At 47.3% G+C, this 14,582-nt stretch overlaps 4 protein-coding genes across 4 annotated transcripts; 2 read left to right on the top strand and 2 right to left on the bottom strand.

Moving 5' to 3' along the window:
- Positions 1-1,593: 1,593 nt before the first annotated feature.
- ANOM_005374 (carboxymuconolactone decarboxylase family protein) lies at positions 1,594-2,118 on the top strand (the record flags this gene model as incomplete). The annotated part of the gene is made up of 1 exon (XM_015550631.1): positions 1,594-2,118. The coding sequence occupies one exon, from the start codon at positions 1,594-1,596 to the stop codon at positions 2,116-2,118; it is 525 nt and encodes a 174-aa protein (XP_015407840.1).
- A 597-nt stretch (positions 2,119-2,715) lies between these two features.
- Positions 2,716-3,464, top strand: ANOM_005373 (MBL fold metallo-hydrolase; the record flags this gene model as incomplete). Its single annotated transcript, XM_015550630.1, has 2 exons — positions 2,716-3,363; positions 3,411-3,464. The coding sequence occupies 2 exons, from the start codon at positions 2,716-2,718 to the stop codon at positions 3,462-3,464; spliced, it is 702 nt and encodes a 233-aa protein (XP_015407835.1).
- Positions 3,465-7,275: 3,811 nt separating this feature from the next.
- ANOM_005372 (uncharacterized protein) lies at positions 7,276-12,731 on the bottom strand (the record flags this gene model as incomplete). Its single annotated transcript, XM_015550629.1, has 10 exons — positions 7,276-7,446; positions 7,497-7,805; positions 7,870-8,189; positions 8,268-8,373; positions 8,439-8,757; positions 8,817-9,428; positions 9,535-9,837; positions 9,888-11,560; positions 11,628-12,495; positions 12,562-12,731. 10 exons carry the CDS (start codon positions 12,729-12,731, stop codon positions 7,276-7,278), a joined length of 4,851 nt encoding a protein of 1,616 aa, XP_015407834.1.
- A 589-nt stretch (positions 12,732-13,320) lies between these two features.
- ANOM_005371 (sugar phosphate isomerase/epimerase family protein) lies at positions 13,321-14,319 on the bottom strand (the record flags this gene model as incomplete). Its single annotated transcript, XM_015550628.1, has 1 exon — positions 13,321-14,319. The coding sequence occupies one exon, from the start codon at positions 14,317-14,319 to the stop codon at positions 13,321-13,323; it is 999 nt and encodes a 332-aa protein (XP_015407837.1).
- Positions 14,320-14,582: the final 263 nt, after the last annotated feature.

The following is a 14,582-nucleotide window of genomic DNA, read 5'->3' as shown; positions in this document are numbered from 1 at the left end:
GAGTATCATATACGTGTGGGCTATTGGCGTTTTTCTCTTGGCTTGTTATTGGAGTTTCTGTCACCAGCATTGTAGCCCAGCAACTTATGGCTTCGGTAGCTACGAGCCTCTCGGATTTTGTGCCTCAGCGCTGGCACATTTTGTTTGCCAAGGACTTGCGCTCTTCACAATAATATATAATACTTTTTTTCTGAAGAAGAATCCTTGGACACACAATGTTGCCTGTTTGTATTGGTAAAATCTCCTCTAACAGAGTTTATTTACCTGACTATCTATAAAATTATCCTTACGATTTCCTTATATTTTTTGTGTTTCATTCTCTTACTTGTAAGACTGTCATTTTGAGACGTAGTATATATCGTATTCTACCTTATACTCGGGACTGACCGAATATCTGATATCACTTCAACAGCTAATACTGCAAAACATTCAACTACCCTGATCACATCCAGGAAGGATTTACCGCATTACAGCCTCCCAAATGCATTGATGAGAACGAGGACACTCGCAACCTGAGCCACCTGCGCGAACAGGCTGACAATGGCTAATAACAGTGACCGCCATCCTCCTCTCATTTCCGGCCGTGTCTCCTCGCAAAGGAGAGGACCTCACAGCAAGTACTCTCACTTTAATGAGAACAAGTCTCCTTCGCAGAAGCGATACCTGCCAACAGAGATCGATTTCCTATGGAGGTGGATAGTTATGACAGCGTTCGTGTGGATGGGTATACTAGGTCCAAATACCAACCATTCTGGGTCTCTGATCAAGCTGGTCTGTCCATCATTGCGCATGACTTATTAGTTGATCATAACATTGTAGCGATAAAGACAAAGCTGTACGCCAACAAGAAGCAGCACAGTCAGCTGCGTAGCGTCAAACGTGACAATATATTTCCATGATTGCCTTTACAGTCATAAGGCGTTCTTCTGCGATCGATATTCCGTGGTGGGTAGTAGTGGTCTTCCACAGTGAAGCCACATCGATGGAATTTTGCCAAGCGATCGATAGTCGATTAAATTGGTTGGTTTAGTTATTTTAAAACTCGTATGCAAAATCACATTTTACTTCTCCAACTTAGCTATTCCAAAAACCGAAGAGCCTTCTAGTGGTCTATCCTGAATGTCACCTCGCACCAATCAGATGCATGTCCAGTAGCATTGAATCTCGCCATGAGAACCATTTTTCCTTAACCAATTAGTCAAAGGGGGCGAAGTCCCCCTAGATGCTTGATTGTGGAAGGTGGCTGGTTTCGATTGGCTCGATCAGTTATCGAATGGGCCTTTCTTATAAGTTTGAAGCCAGCTTATCATATAGTTTATATAGTTAATTTAGTTAATTTCTATAGCCTATAAGCCTGTGTGACGTCATGATACAGATACGTAATTCTTAAAAGACGAGCCCAACTCACCCCAATCGACTCGCCCGCAGAAAATATTATGAGACGTCTCTCCAATAAATTCTTGCCCTCCTCCTTCCTATACATATATACCTTTCCTCAGGTTTTTCACAGTGGTTCTCCTCAAGCATCGTCCTTCTTGATCACCGGCCCTTATCTCATCTTTTTGCAACAAATAACATTGGAAGTGCGATGTGATGGCTCGGATCCCTCTCATCGATGTAGCTACTAGCACTGAGACTGAGGAGCATATATACAAACGGTTCCCATCCAACCTCGTTCGCGGTTTGCTGCGCACAACGCCGGAGATCGCCAATGGTTACTTGGACTTGGGCAAGGCTTTATCAGGATCGCCGCTGCCGCCAAAACTTCGTGAAATGACTATTCTGCGGGTCGGCGTACTTACCCATAGTCCCTACGAGTGGATGCAGCACATCGATATAGCAAAATTAGTACATGTCGGCGACAAGGAGGTTATCGCCGTTAAATCGGGAGAATATGGCAAACTCACCGACCAGGAAGCGGCAATGCTGCAGTTCGTGGACGAAGTCGTCGCGAAGCCAAAAGCTACGGACACCTTCGACTTGGCCCTGGCCAATCTGGGAGAGCAGGGCCTGGCTACAGTGACTTTGCTGGTCGGGCACTATATGATGACAGCCCGCTTCCTCGAAACACTTAACATCGACCTGGATAAGAACGCCACCAGCTGGGAGAACGCTTAGATTACAACGCGCAGCTCGCGTGTTGGGCCGGCAATAATGGCAGATGATAGCGTTAGCAATAGCTGACAGCTTTATGGGAGGAAGCTAACTGAAGGTGTCAACGCAAACTGGAAGGAGAATATGATGGTGATGAATCAAGTTGCCAACATTGGAAGATGGAGCTGGCAAAATGCTGATATCCACTTCTCAAGGGTATCTTTAAATAGCTCTAGCGTCTTAAGAGCCATGGCAATGAAACTGGAAAAGTAGGGAGATGCTACGATTTAATGTCGAAACGTATGCAAATATTGCTGTTGAAAATACGGGATGTGTAGTTCTAATACAGGGAGGTTAACCTGTTGCAATTAAATGCCTTTAGAAAGATTTAATAGGTCTTCTAAACCCTTTGTTGGCCTTCCTTGTATTCAGATTATATGATTTTATATATGACGTGTAGATTAACTACCGCCACATTGACAACTAGTTAACTATTAAACATTACGTCACGATAAATGGCTTCCTAACCCACCAATCTCTGTTAAGGGAACAAGTATATTGCGGACATTAATACACAAATTCGGACCAGCTTTATCCTTGCTGTCAAGAAGGAAGTACGAAATGACCGAAGTAGCTCCCAACGTCTTCTGCATTAGCGTCACAGACGTCAACGTCACCGTGCTCCGCGAGGGGTCCGACTTGACCCTCATTGATGGTGGATGGCCCGGCGATGTCTCTATGATAGAGAACGTGATCAGGTCGATTGGTAACCGACCAGAGGACGTGCGCGCGATTCTATTGACCCACGCCCATATCGACCACCTTGGCGCGGTGCAGTCATTTCATGACCGGCTGAATGTGCCCATCTACTCCGACCCGATTGAGATCCGTCATGCCGCCCGCTACTACCTTGAGCAAGCGGCTGAGGCCGACATTATGAAAGGCCCAATGCCACAGACCCTCGACTGGTGGGAGCGGGTGCTTAAAGTGGGTGCCGATACCGACATCACCGTCACCGACGTACAGCCGGTTGCCTCTGGGCAACTGGATGTCCCGGGTCGACCGGTTGCGATTGCCACGCATGGTCATACTTCTGGGCACACCGCCTTCTACGTACCGGCAGCGCGCACTGTGATTACTGGCGACTGCCTGGTCACCGGTCATGCATGCTCGACGATCAAGGGCCCACAGCCATGTCCTTGGTTCTTTAACCACTCGATTCCCGAAGCACTTTCAGCTCTCAAAGTGCTCAAATCAGTCGATGCCGACGTAATTATTCCCGGGCACGGCAACCGCTTAACATGCCGATTAGTCAGGCCGTTGACATCGCTCTGAAGGCGGCAGAAGAAAGCGGGTTCGATAAGCACTAGATTCGGCTATAATTTTTTTTCTTCATGGTGTGGGAGGCAGCCGACTGGTGAGGCGTATAAACTGAAAGCGGGCTCCAGCGGTAGAAGGGCGAGACCTCGCAGCGTGGATAGCATTGAATTGCGAAGCGACGGAAAGAGGAGGCCTGCCGCTTGGATGGCGAACGGAGGTTCAGCAGAGGAGACTGCCCCAAGGTTGGAGGACGAGGATCATGATATATTTAACTACACTCAACCTTTACTTTCCAATTTTCATTCTGTTCTACTGCCTTGCATCGAGGAAACCCACCATCCAATCCACCCAAATTTGCACCAAATGCAACTAATATAATTCTCGACAGTAAATGGTTTTAGGGGATGAGGATCTAGGTGTTCTGTGGTAGCTTTCTTGCAAAGAGAATACGTTTTCCTACCCTGCAAGAACCATTAAAGCCCGGCTAGGGACCCTAATACTCGCGATGGTTTTTGAAGCCCAGGGAAATAAGGTTACAGAGATATTCAGTCTTTTATTGTAAGCCTCTGCTAATATCTTGATAGCAGCGCAGATTATTGCCTTGCTGTGTCATGCTTACGAGCCTTTGGCATCCATCTACTTGTCTTTAGAGGCCAGCTGGAGAACCACATTAACCAGACTAAAAGTAAGAAGAACAGTAAAGTCTACAGGAACTAGGATGTAAACCCCCGAGGCTCAAAGGGTCTACACTCCCATCCAATCTTTACTTTTCCTTTCTCGTTGTTGCGGGGGGAGGGAGATTTACCCGTACCGAATACCAACTACCAATCCAGAAAGGCGTTAAGCAGGGGGAAAGTAAGCAGCGATAAGAAACGAGAACTACACCTGCAACCACACTAAGGTAGGAAGTATTATCTATGGCGTTGGGGGCTAGATATCTGCAGGCATTGTTCTACATCGATGGTTGTATTCAGGTGGGGTGGTAGGTATCTTTTACAAAAGGACTCATTATTCGAAATATAAGCGTCATTGGGTTCTTCGGTTTATCTAGGGTTGCAATAGTTTCCTTGGTGTGCAGCTCGCTTACTATACCAATCGCAGTATATTGTTCACAGGATTAATACCCTGTCTGCAACCTGCAGGTTTGATACAGGTAAGCCTATAGGTGGGTATCACTCAAATACATCTAACGCCTAACTGCTGTGTGGTTCGGTGTCCGTTGGTTTATAAGATTTATATAGAATTCAAGGCATACCCCGCAGTGATTTAAAATAAAGCCTGCTTATCAGACACAATATACACGAAAGCAAATTTATCTAGCCAAATCATCAATCCAGCTTATCAGTGGTATAACTATATAATTGACTTTAAGTTTATCTGATATGGATTATAAATAAAGTTGGAGTACGTGATCTAATTAATGCTCGAGTCACAGATATTGACGGTGCAACATCATTGGTAAGACTTAAGTTTCCTTTCATATCTTGAGGTACCCGATTTTCGTAGGAATAGACTTTTATTAATTACTCTCGTTTCTATTCGTTTGGTATTCAGTAGCCTGTCAATATACATTGATTCGGCTCATTGATACACTCATATTTGTCCTAACAAAGACATAGACGTCACTAAGACAACGCAATAGCCATAACAAGTTTGCCTGAGGCCACGAATGCATCGGGATTTTTCCGCTGACGAGCAACAGAGAGGCAAGGGATTTTGCCATCAAGGTAATTTTCACAGAGCCTCCATCAGGTACCATATTAACAAATATGCTTCGCCCGGATGCAGTCTGATCCGGATCAAGTACCATGCTGGAATCAATATCCGGTACACAAGTCCAAAGGACACCCCACCCACAGACACCAGCACACCGTAAATCAAGTTCTAACACATCGAAGCTGCGCGACAGTTGCTACGCTTTTGCATCGTCCACAGTCAAATACCCGAAGGAGAAACCAACATGCTCACGATACGAAAAAAACATTGATAATTGTATTGTTCGTCAAACAGTATCGCTGTATATTCAAATTCCGAAAGTTACCAAGCGATCAAGAGATGGGACTAAGCCAGAAAGGGAACATTGTTCACTTTCCTGGATAACTCTTGCGGGAGCAAGAGTTAGGAGCTCAGCTCTAACTTGCTTTGGCTATAGACTTGTACTAGGCATCGGCAACCTGTTAAATAGGAAATAAGTTTCTCTATGTACCCTGGGAAACTTTATCATTTTCTTCCGATTTACTAGGTATGGCTTCAATAGACTTATATTCCCAGACTATCTCTGTGTATAATGTATTCTTATTTTAGCGAGAAGGAGCTCTTGAAAAGCCTATGTACGCCGAAAAGGTGGTGGTTCTTTGTTGTTCTAAGCCTGCCACAATAGCTTATTCTTCTGCCGGATACTGTGCCTTACTTTTCTCCTTTATAATACCAACGTGCTTTCCGCAGTCTTCGACTTAAGCCATATCATTCTTCCTGTCCATAAGTACCGACACCGCCGCTTAGCGTAAGCGCAACTCTAATTACCCTGTGTGCTTTGTACGACAGGCAAGAACACGGGACCAGGGGTGCTGGCTAGGAGGATTAGGTGAATTTGGCAGTAAGATAGAGCTCGCACGCTTTGTGACTTATTACCTAGAGCGTCAGATCTCGGATATCAAACTAGACAAGTGATGGGACCATTATCTTCAGTGACCCATGACCGCCAACTGCTACCCAAAGCAAAGAGAAGTCCTCTCGCGTCATCTGCCTACGCTCTGGCTACCTCATCGATCTACCAACTAGCTATCTTATGACGATCCATGATTAGTTATGCATCTCTCCTGGTATCTAGCAACTAAAATTTCTTTCTCTTCTATCCGAACTTCACTTACCGGAGAATGAGTGCAACAAGCGCATTTCTGGCGCCGACGTGGTAGTGCAGTGATTGAAATTCCTGAAGGAAATCTATATAGACTTATGTGCAAAAAGCTTCATAAATTAAGGCCTATAAAACGAGCAATAAACTTTGGTTTCTCCATCCCCGCCCAATTCTGACGCCCAGGAGTCGATGTATCGCAGCCTAGGTTCCACGTACACTATAATATAACCTCAATCTGTGTCAGGGAAAGAACTGTAAGCTCCTATTAAAAAAGCTGATACCCTGGGACGCTGACCACACATAGTACTATCCCAAGCGCTACACTTTAACCGAAAATTTACATAATAGTTCGACATCCAGGTCTCTTTCCTACAAGAAAAGAGAAGGCTCCATACACTGTAGCTGAGGGAAAACAGCACCATAGTAGCCACCTTTATCCTATTTCCAGATAGGAGACCCAATACCGCGACGATGACACTTAGCTTGCGGTCTATGTAAATGTAGGCGAAGGTCGGAGGAGCACAGTGAATTCCAAATCCGATTGTTGGTCATGTTTATAGGCAACATTACGTACGGTGGTTTCCGGGTAGAGGCGCCTTCATTTGAACTTTCAAGCGGTTCTTTCCGAGACTCATCGACAGAAGCAGCTCTGTTGCCGGCTTCAGGTGAGAAAATTTTTCGAAATTCGTCGGATGGTTGGTGATAGCCTGTTAGAAAGTCGTCAAAATATCGTGATTCTGTATGACTACTCTATTTATTCGCAGCTTTGCGTAGACTTGGCTTTCTCCAGATGCTTCCATAGAAAATATCTAAGAAATTGCTACCTCCAAGGCGGCCGATAAGATCCGATCTTCCTATCCGGTGCAAGGCCCGACGAGGCTGATAGGACAGATGTTCTCATAGTGTTGTCCAGACCAGGTAATGTGTGTTTAGCAAGACGATGCCAGGCCGCTTGTAATCCTGCAACTGCAATACAAAAGCCTTTCTGCTGATATATGACCTGGTTAGCCAGGAATGACGGACCAGGTCTCCCCAGTAAATACAAGTCCTCCGTCCAATCTGAACTGTTCCGGGTCAAGATAGACACTCATTCCAATGCTATCTCCACTTATATCAAACACACGTAGAATCATGTAAACCTCTGAATAGTCCCTCCTGTTGTGCACAGCCCGCATCTTGGTTTGGTTAGCGGGTATATGTTTGTGATCGTTGTCAAAACACTCACTCGTTCATACTGATGTTTGCTCATGTAGAATGGAGTTCTCGAAGGCCCTGTGGTCGTCTTGACTTCAATGTAATATTTCGGACGCTTGTCTCTCCATTCTTCCGTCGCAAGGTACCCGTGATCAATCAGCAGGGCCGTGAAACCGCCCTCAGTATCATCATATGTAATGTCTGCGGTCTCCCTCCCATAATACGGTTCCATATTGGAGTAATCCGGGTGGACCGTCACATATCGACGAATTTTACTTTGCCAGTTCTGCTCACTCCAGCCCGTTAGAGCTGGATCCAGCCGTGTAAATAATTCGAAAACCTGCAAGAAAATTAGTCACACGCTAAATTGTACCCTAAAAGAACATTACTGAAAGGCCACATACATATAGCTCTCCTGCGGCGCCAATTTTCTTGTCTCTTTCGAGCTGGCTGTCTGAGCGGAACGCATCCGTAATGTCAATACCATCGAAGCCATCGTATCGTTGGAACATTTGTTGTCCCGACAGTGCTTCGTTCAGTTCGCTCATGTTGAACGGTCCACTCGCGGGAAATGTAGCTCTCCTTGCAGCCAATAACACCCCATTGAGGAGCGTACGGTACTGCATAGTGTCCTTCGATGTATGTTCACGTGGCGAGTACATCGGTGGAGGATCGGGGTTGGGCCAATAGTTGGCCATCTGGGTTTGTCGAATCATCACGTCCTCTAAATCATTGTTTGAAAGTCAGCGATTCTGATACGTAAACGGGATAAGAATATCCGGTGGGTCTAGTGGAACCTCACCAGCAGATCGATCCTGACTTTGTGACCGTTGGGATGGCATATTATCATCAGTGCTATCATCATCAATACAGGGGTCTTCGTTCTGTAAGTCAATTTGAATAATACCCTGGCGTTCCAAAACAAGGTCAATAGCGGAAGGGTCGATATTCAAGATCATGGAACTACAGTTACTGCATCTCGTTCGATATTGTTAGGAATTTGTGTGGCCGGATCCCGCATGATCCAGTCGATCAGTTGCTTAGGCAAAAGGTCACAGAAGCAGATTTCTTGGGCCTTCTTGTCTTTCGGCACATAAACAGTGAGACCAGATGGGGCTTCACTAATGTGCAATTTGCTAATCGACTCTTCAGCATCCACCACTACGCCATCTTGGGAGATTCTCAGGATTGAGGAAAGTCCGTCAGTTGCTTCAATCCTGGCTGTCCGAAGTAACTCGTAAAGCCCCGATGGATTCGCGTGATACCTCGGGCTATTGAACGTGGCCGCGACTCTAACATCGAGAAGGGATATGAGCTATCTAACCCAAGCTTTTAAATCCATAACACTTACCGGAGAATCGCATGCGCCTTGCTTCTCAAGTCTCGGCGTGGCGCTGAAATCAGTTGTGCTGTGTCGCCAGAGAAGGAAGTTAGCTCCTCGATGGATGCAGATAAGTAACGATGCGTGAGACTTGTCCACTCGAAGAAGCTTTTCAGACGGCGAACTTCTTCCAGACTGTAGTCAAGCATCCTGATCTTGCCTCTGAATTGTGATGCCAGGTGCTCCCGGTCAGGAATCGCGAACTCCGTCGCGGCAGATGTGAGCCCCTTCGTTCCATCTGGGTAAATAACCGGAAATACCACCCTTTCCAACAGTGGGTCCGGATTGGCATAATCTCCCTCTGTTTGAAGGAGAGCATTGAGAGACCAGATTTTACTTTTTGTCTCGTCGATTGTTGATTCTGAGCCTGTTTCCAACAGCTCATCATATACCATCTGAAGGGTCCGCGTATTGACCCCCAAAGTATCAATAAAGAAATCTTTCAGGTCCTCGTAATGGTCATTGAGGGTGACCTTCCCACGTATATCTGTAGTACTTGACCACAAGCACTCGGAGATTTTGTACCAGCCGGGTTCGCCGTTTGTGGTCACAAAAATCAGGCTTTCATCCTCAAATTCGCGCCTAAAATTAGAAGCTTAGCCCTTTGATTCAACCTCAACGAAAAAGCTAGTAAGTTGATACTTGCCGCAAATCATCAGTAGAGAGATTGTCCATTCCAGAGAGGTACCTGTACATGTCGAAGATTTGGTCGAAGTCAACGCAGTGGTTCTGGCTCCGTTCCACCAGTTCCCCTGTCAGATCTGACCATGAGGCATTTGGAATGCTCAATGTATGCCTGAAGAATCGTGAAAGATGCTCTAGTTGACCTTCGTTGACAGTTTGCTCGAAGACGTATTTGAGAGAATACTTCGATATCATATTTGGTGGTGCGTCCCACAGGCAGTCCTCAAGACCCGCCCATGCTGCATCATAGGGATCATCTTCTTGGAGTTCAGGAACGAAAATGTAGTCACCAATTTCAAAAAAATCCCTTGATAGAAGTGAGCAGTCGGTCTGGGCATTTGCGGGCACTGGACTTACTCGATACTTGTCCAGGCGGCCACCCTGTCCTTGCTCGCAAGATGCTTGGCGTCAATTGCAATATATAGATCCCATAGTCGCTCATATGAAGTAAGGGAGGTTTCATCGGGATTAGAGCTCTGGATCCAATACAGAATATCAAGGAGGAAATCCACGTTGTCGTCCTTCCCGACTGAGAAATCGTTGTGGAGAAAAGTCCACTTGGAGTAAATTTCCTCGTCTGGATGTCCTTCTCCGAGGTATAAAAACGGAAAGGGCTCATCTTTCTCCATAAAACGTTGGCAAAGAGCCTGGAGATTGGATAGCGGCAGATATGTTTCATCCAGATGACAGTCATCAGGTAGGTCCACATTGCAAAGCCTTGTTGCATTTGTGCTTTGAATTTTCATGATAAGATCGGCATTCTGGCGCAGTTCAGACCTTTGGTATTTCCAGAGATACTCCAACAATCCAAGAAGCTTTCCAGGTCGACAATCCGCGACATAAGTCCAGCTGTCTGAAAGAGAATCACTATCGTCTGAAACAAGACTCAATCTTTCGCGAATTCCAAGTGAGCTAGTCAACCACACGCGCCATGATGGGTGGTATAAATGAGGCCTTTTTGGAATGTCCTCAAGATATGTTGAATGCATGAGTAATACTTCCACGCCCTGGGCGTACTCTGTTTGCCCTAGGAGGGCCTCTGGTCCATATGGATGGTTGCTTGGCAGATAGATCTCTTCCTTGTGTGGATTATTCGTACGGCTATGATCACAGTAAACACGAATATCGCCAAGGCCATCTTCATTGCAATGACGCCCTGCAGTCAGGTATAAGTAATGAAGATGAGCTTTCGAATCTTCTATGCACACCTGGCTATCCAAGGGACTATATTTCGCCAGTATTGCAGATCGAACTGCACTGACAGACGGCTCCACGGCTCCCAAGTGTATGAAAAAAGCTCTGCGGTCTTCATTTGCAACCGCTGCTGGATCCAACACGTGAATATCCACGTCGGCCGGGATATCTATTTCACCAGTGTTTGGTAAGTATACCTGGCCGCTGTTAGCGGACACCCATTCACCATTTCGTAGAGGAAGAATAGCAAGATTCCTAAGAGTACGCATTTCATCCCCGTCATCGTTTTCAATCCTCAACAAAAGTTGTGAAAGGCGAGAGTGGAAGTCTGCTCTAGTCACATGTGACTTGACTCGGGAGGTAGGACTTTCAAGATCACTTTCAAGCATTCTAAGAACTAGCTCAAAAGTCCCCATCCCGAGACCATACTCTTCGAGGGTCTCTTCTAGCGCAACGGGGTAGGCAGTGGATACGAACGGATCCAAGATTGAGTCGTCCAGTAATGGGTTCCCATCGCTATCCATAAAGTCATATGGAAGCATCACAATTGAGCTCATCGTACGAAGGCCGTTGCCGTGCCTCGACCTCCAAACCGGGATCACAGAAATCAAATCCCTGATTAATTTAGCCAGAGGAGACCAGAAGGTTCCTATGTCATCTTTTAATAAGGGAAGGAAACTTGGCCACATATAGCACAATTCTGGGTCTTCGCAGAATTCCAACACAGCCTTCACAAATGCTGAGGCAATACGAGGCAATAGGCAAATGTTTCTTCTCGAAGTCGTAGAGATATCCTGTCGGTTTCCGGTAGTGTCAAAGTCGGACTGTATCAGGAACTATTCTTCCCGTTAGTTCATGTATGCACCGGGACTTTGCTATTTCACAGAATGGAAGAAGTCTCACTTTGAACTTCGACTCGCGGACTGGTAAAAAGGCATATATCTCCTGTTTCTCCAGCAAGGGCCTTGAATCCACTGTAAGTGGAAACGCCAAGACAACCTCTGCTTCCGAAAATGTCGTACCGCTTTCCTGTGTACCCGGGATGTTGCGACTGTCGCTGGTCGGAAGCCCAGTGACAGTGTGCCTGGTGACATGATAGCGTTGCTCAGCCGTGGTAGAATTCCCATCTCCATCCACGACAGAAGCCTCGACGAAGACACTGTGGCCCGGCGCAGCTTGATGAATACGAAAGGTCTTAGATCGCTGCATTTCACCACTGCCATCATAGAAGAAGATTCCTATCTGCTTGAGGTTCTTCAAAAAAAGTAAAGAAGTTTGCTGGAGATCACCGAGTTGCTGGAAAATGGTTTGGCGGAGGTGCTCGAGCGCGTGCGGTTCTCCTTCTGTGTGAAGATAAAGGGTCATTCGGGTTAAGCGATCAGGGCATTCGTCGTCAGGGTCCTCCCACACTGGTAGAACCATTCCAAGGCCAGGATCGCCTATTCGATGCTTAAAATGGAAGGAAAAGTTGCCGGATTGGATATGAACTTTCCACGCCGCCATGAAAACGGACTTGAACCCGATGCCCTTGGCCCCAATATAGCCATGGGATGCGGCTTTGCTGCTCTCCCCAACAGAGCAGATAGCTGACAGATCTTCTGTCCTGAATCCGTCCTCATTGCACTCTACAATGATCCGATCGGGATAGACCCTAAAAGAGATGAAGGGCAATTCGTTGCGTTCCCGCGCGAGCGTGAAGCGATTATCGTCGGCATTTTGCAGAAGCTCGAAAACAAACCGAGCATTGCTGCTATAAAGGTTTTTTGCAAGTCTAAGTCGCTCAGGTTAGCACGCCATTCCTTGGGTCGCCAGCGATTCTGTTGAGCCAGTGACAGACGTCTTGATTGAATAGCCCATGTTCTCGTCCTTTGCACCCAGACTCTGTTCAATTATGCGTCGCTCCTCCGGAAGCACGGTCCCAATGCGGTTCAAGACCGCCGAATCAACGTATCCAAGCTTCGCAGCAATTGCTTCCACCGCCTTTTTGGCGATTTCTCTGGTGGACATTTTGTCCTGAGAGGTTTCCGCTGGTACCCAACTTGACGGGGCTGAATTGAAGTGTGCACGTCAACTGACAGCTCCCCCACGCTTACACCCTACTAGTACTACTAGTAACTCTGGCCGCAGCTCAAGAGCTCGCGCTTCAGCGCAGTCACGTGGCGTGTGGTTTAAACAACCAATCGGAACGCCAGGTCGGGAAAAATCGCTAGTATCTGACCATCAATCAAATAACAGCAGAGCGCGAAGCGCTCTGCTAGTACTAGTAGTACTACGAGGACCGACATACTACGTACTGCGGTATACTACCTCGGGTGGGGTGGACCCGACCCGGCCCGAACCCTGCTCGCTGTTAAGGGGTTCGAAGGTCAAGCCCCAACCCAACCCCAGAACACCTGCGCGGGGTTTTCTTGCGCATCACGTAACACCTTGTGAAAATCTAGAGTTCCTCATGTGTTTATATTTCCACATAGGTCTAGACTATATCTCCATAGTTATCATCGATCACTACAGAACACCCGCTACCCGGCGAGGATTCAATCCCTCCTGGGTGATCTCGCCGAATCGACATAGGTCAACAACAGTCGGATGCCTCCGGCTACATATTACTGCCAAGGTGCGTCAGTGCCTCCTGCAGCCTTCGCCAGGATTGACGACCGCGGTACGCAGCACTCTCTGGCCGAAATTCAGGCGACCTCATTCTCCAATCAAAAATTTCCAGCGAGACCCAGCCATGGAAGCCGTTACCTGCAATCCAGGACTTTACGACTTCTGGTACAGGCAGATATCCACCCAGCTCTGTTTCCAGGGGAAATGGACGCGCGTGCCGTGACCATGTAAACTGTGGCGCCTCGCCCTCGAGATACCACGGATGCGATGTTGAAAAGGGGGGGTTAAATCGTTCGCCGTCGGAGAGTTGCACGTAGAAAATCTTGTCGAGAGGGCAATGATCTTGGAAATCGCGCAGTGATGCTCGCAGATCATGGTCCGCGTTGGGCAGCTTACCCGATGCGTCGCATGGACTCGCCCACAGTTTCGTGAGCTCGTGGAAGCTGTCTAGGCAAAGTCCAAAATTGGGTCGATCGACACATTGAACGATGTGCAGTGCGGTCTGCCATGTCGAGGAATGCGTGGACCATGACATCGGCTCGTAAGCAATGCTGACCACGGGCTGTTGCGCACGGGCAAGATCTGCGAGCTGCTGTAACTCCGAGACGACCACCGCCTCAACCCCCGTGCAGTCACTGCTGTACTGAGCGGGCACTTGGAGATATGTCGCGTTTAAAATTCTCGCAATGTTGATCCACTTTCGGGCAGTTTGCAGCCTTGCCTCGAGAGGCGAGTTATGCCCTTCGAAGTTCTCAAATGGAGCCAGGGACAGAATCTCGATCCGGTGTGCTTTGCATATCCCTTGAATCTCTGCTGCTGCCTCCGACAGAGAAAGACGCTTCGCTCGTGCGTAGACTTCGATGTCAGAGAAGACGATCTCAATACCCGCAAAGCCATGGGAAGCGGCGACCTCAATCTTGTGGTCTAGCAGGTGCGAAGGGTGCTGGCCCAACGATAGGCTACTGATCGCCAATTTATTGCTTAGCATGGTTGGATTAGACACGGACTGGCACGGCCTCAGATTTGGAAGTAGAGATGGCAAGATGAAGCACGGTACTGGCGTGAGGATTTCGGCGGTTTAAATGGCCGTCTTGACGGAAATCAATTTCCGCCACGGAGGAAATAGGAGAGTAGTATTCCATTCTCTGCCCGTAGTAAGGTACAAGTATCGAAGGGGTCAGAAAAGCGATGGGCAGCTACAATGCGCACCGTCAATCACGATAAACGCATGGCAGGATCCTTCCTCCTACA

Source organism: Aspergillus nomiae (assembly GCF_001204775.2).
Source record: "Aspergillus nomiae NRRL 13137 chromosome Unknown contig00098, whole genome shotgun sequence".
NCBI classification, from domain to species: Eukaryota; Fungi; Ascomycota; class Eurotiomycetes; order Eurotiales; family Aspergillaceae; genus Aspergillus; species Aspergillus nomiae.
This window is presented reverse-complemented; position numbering and strand designations above follow the sequence as displayed.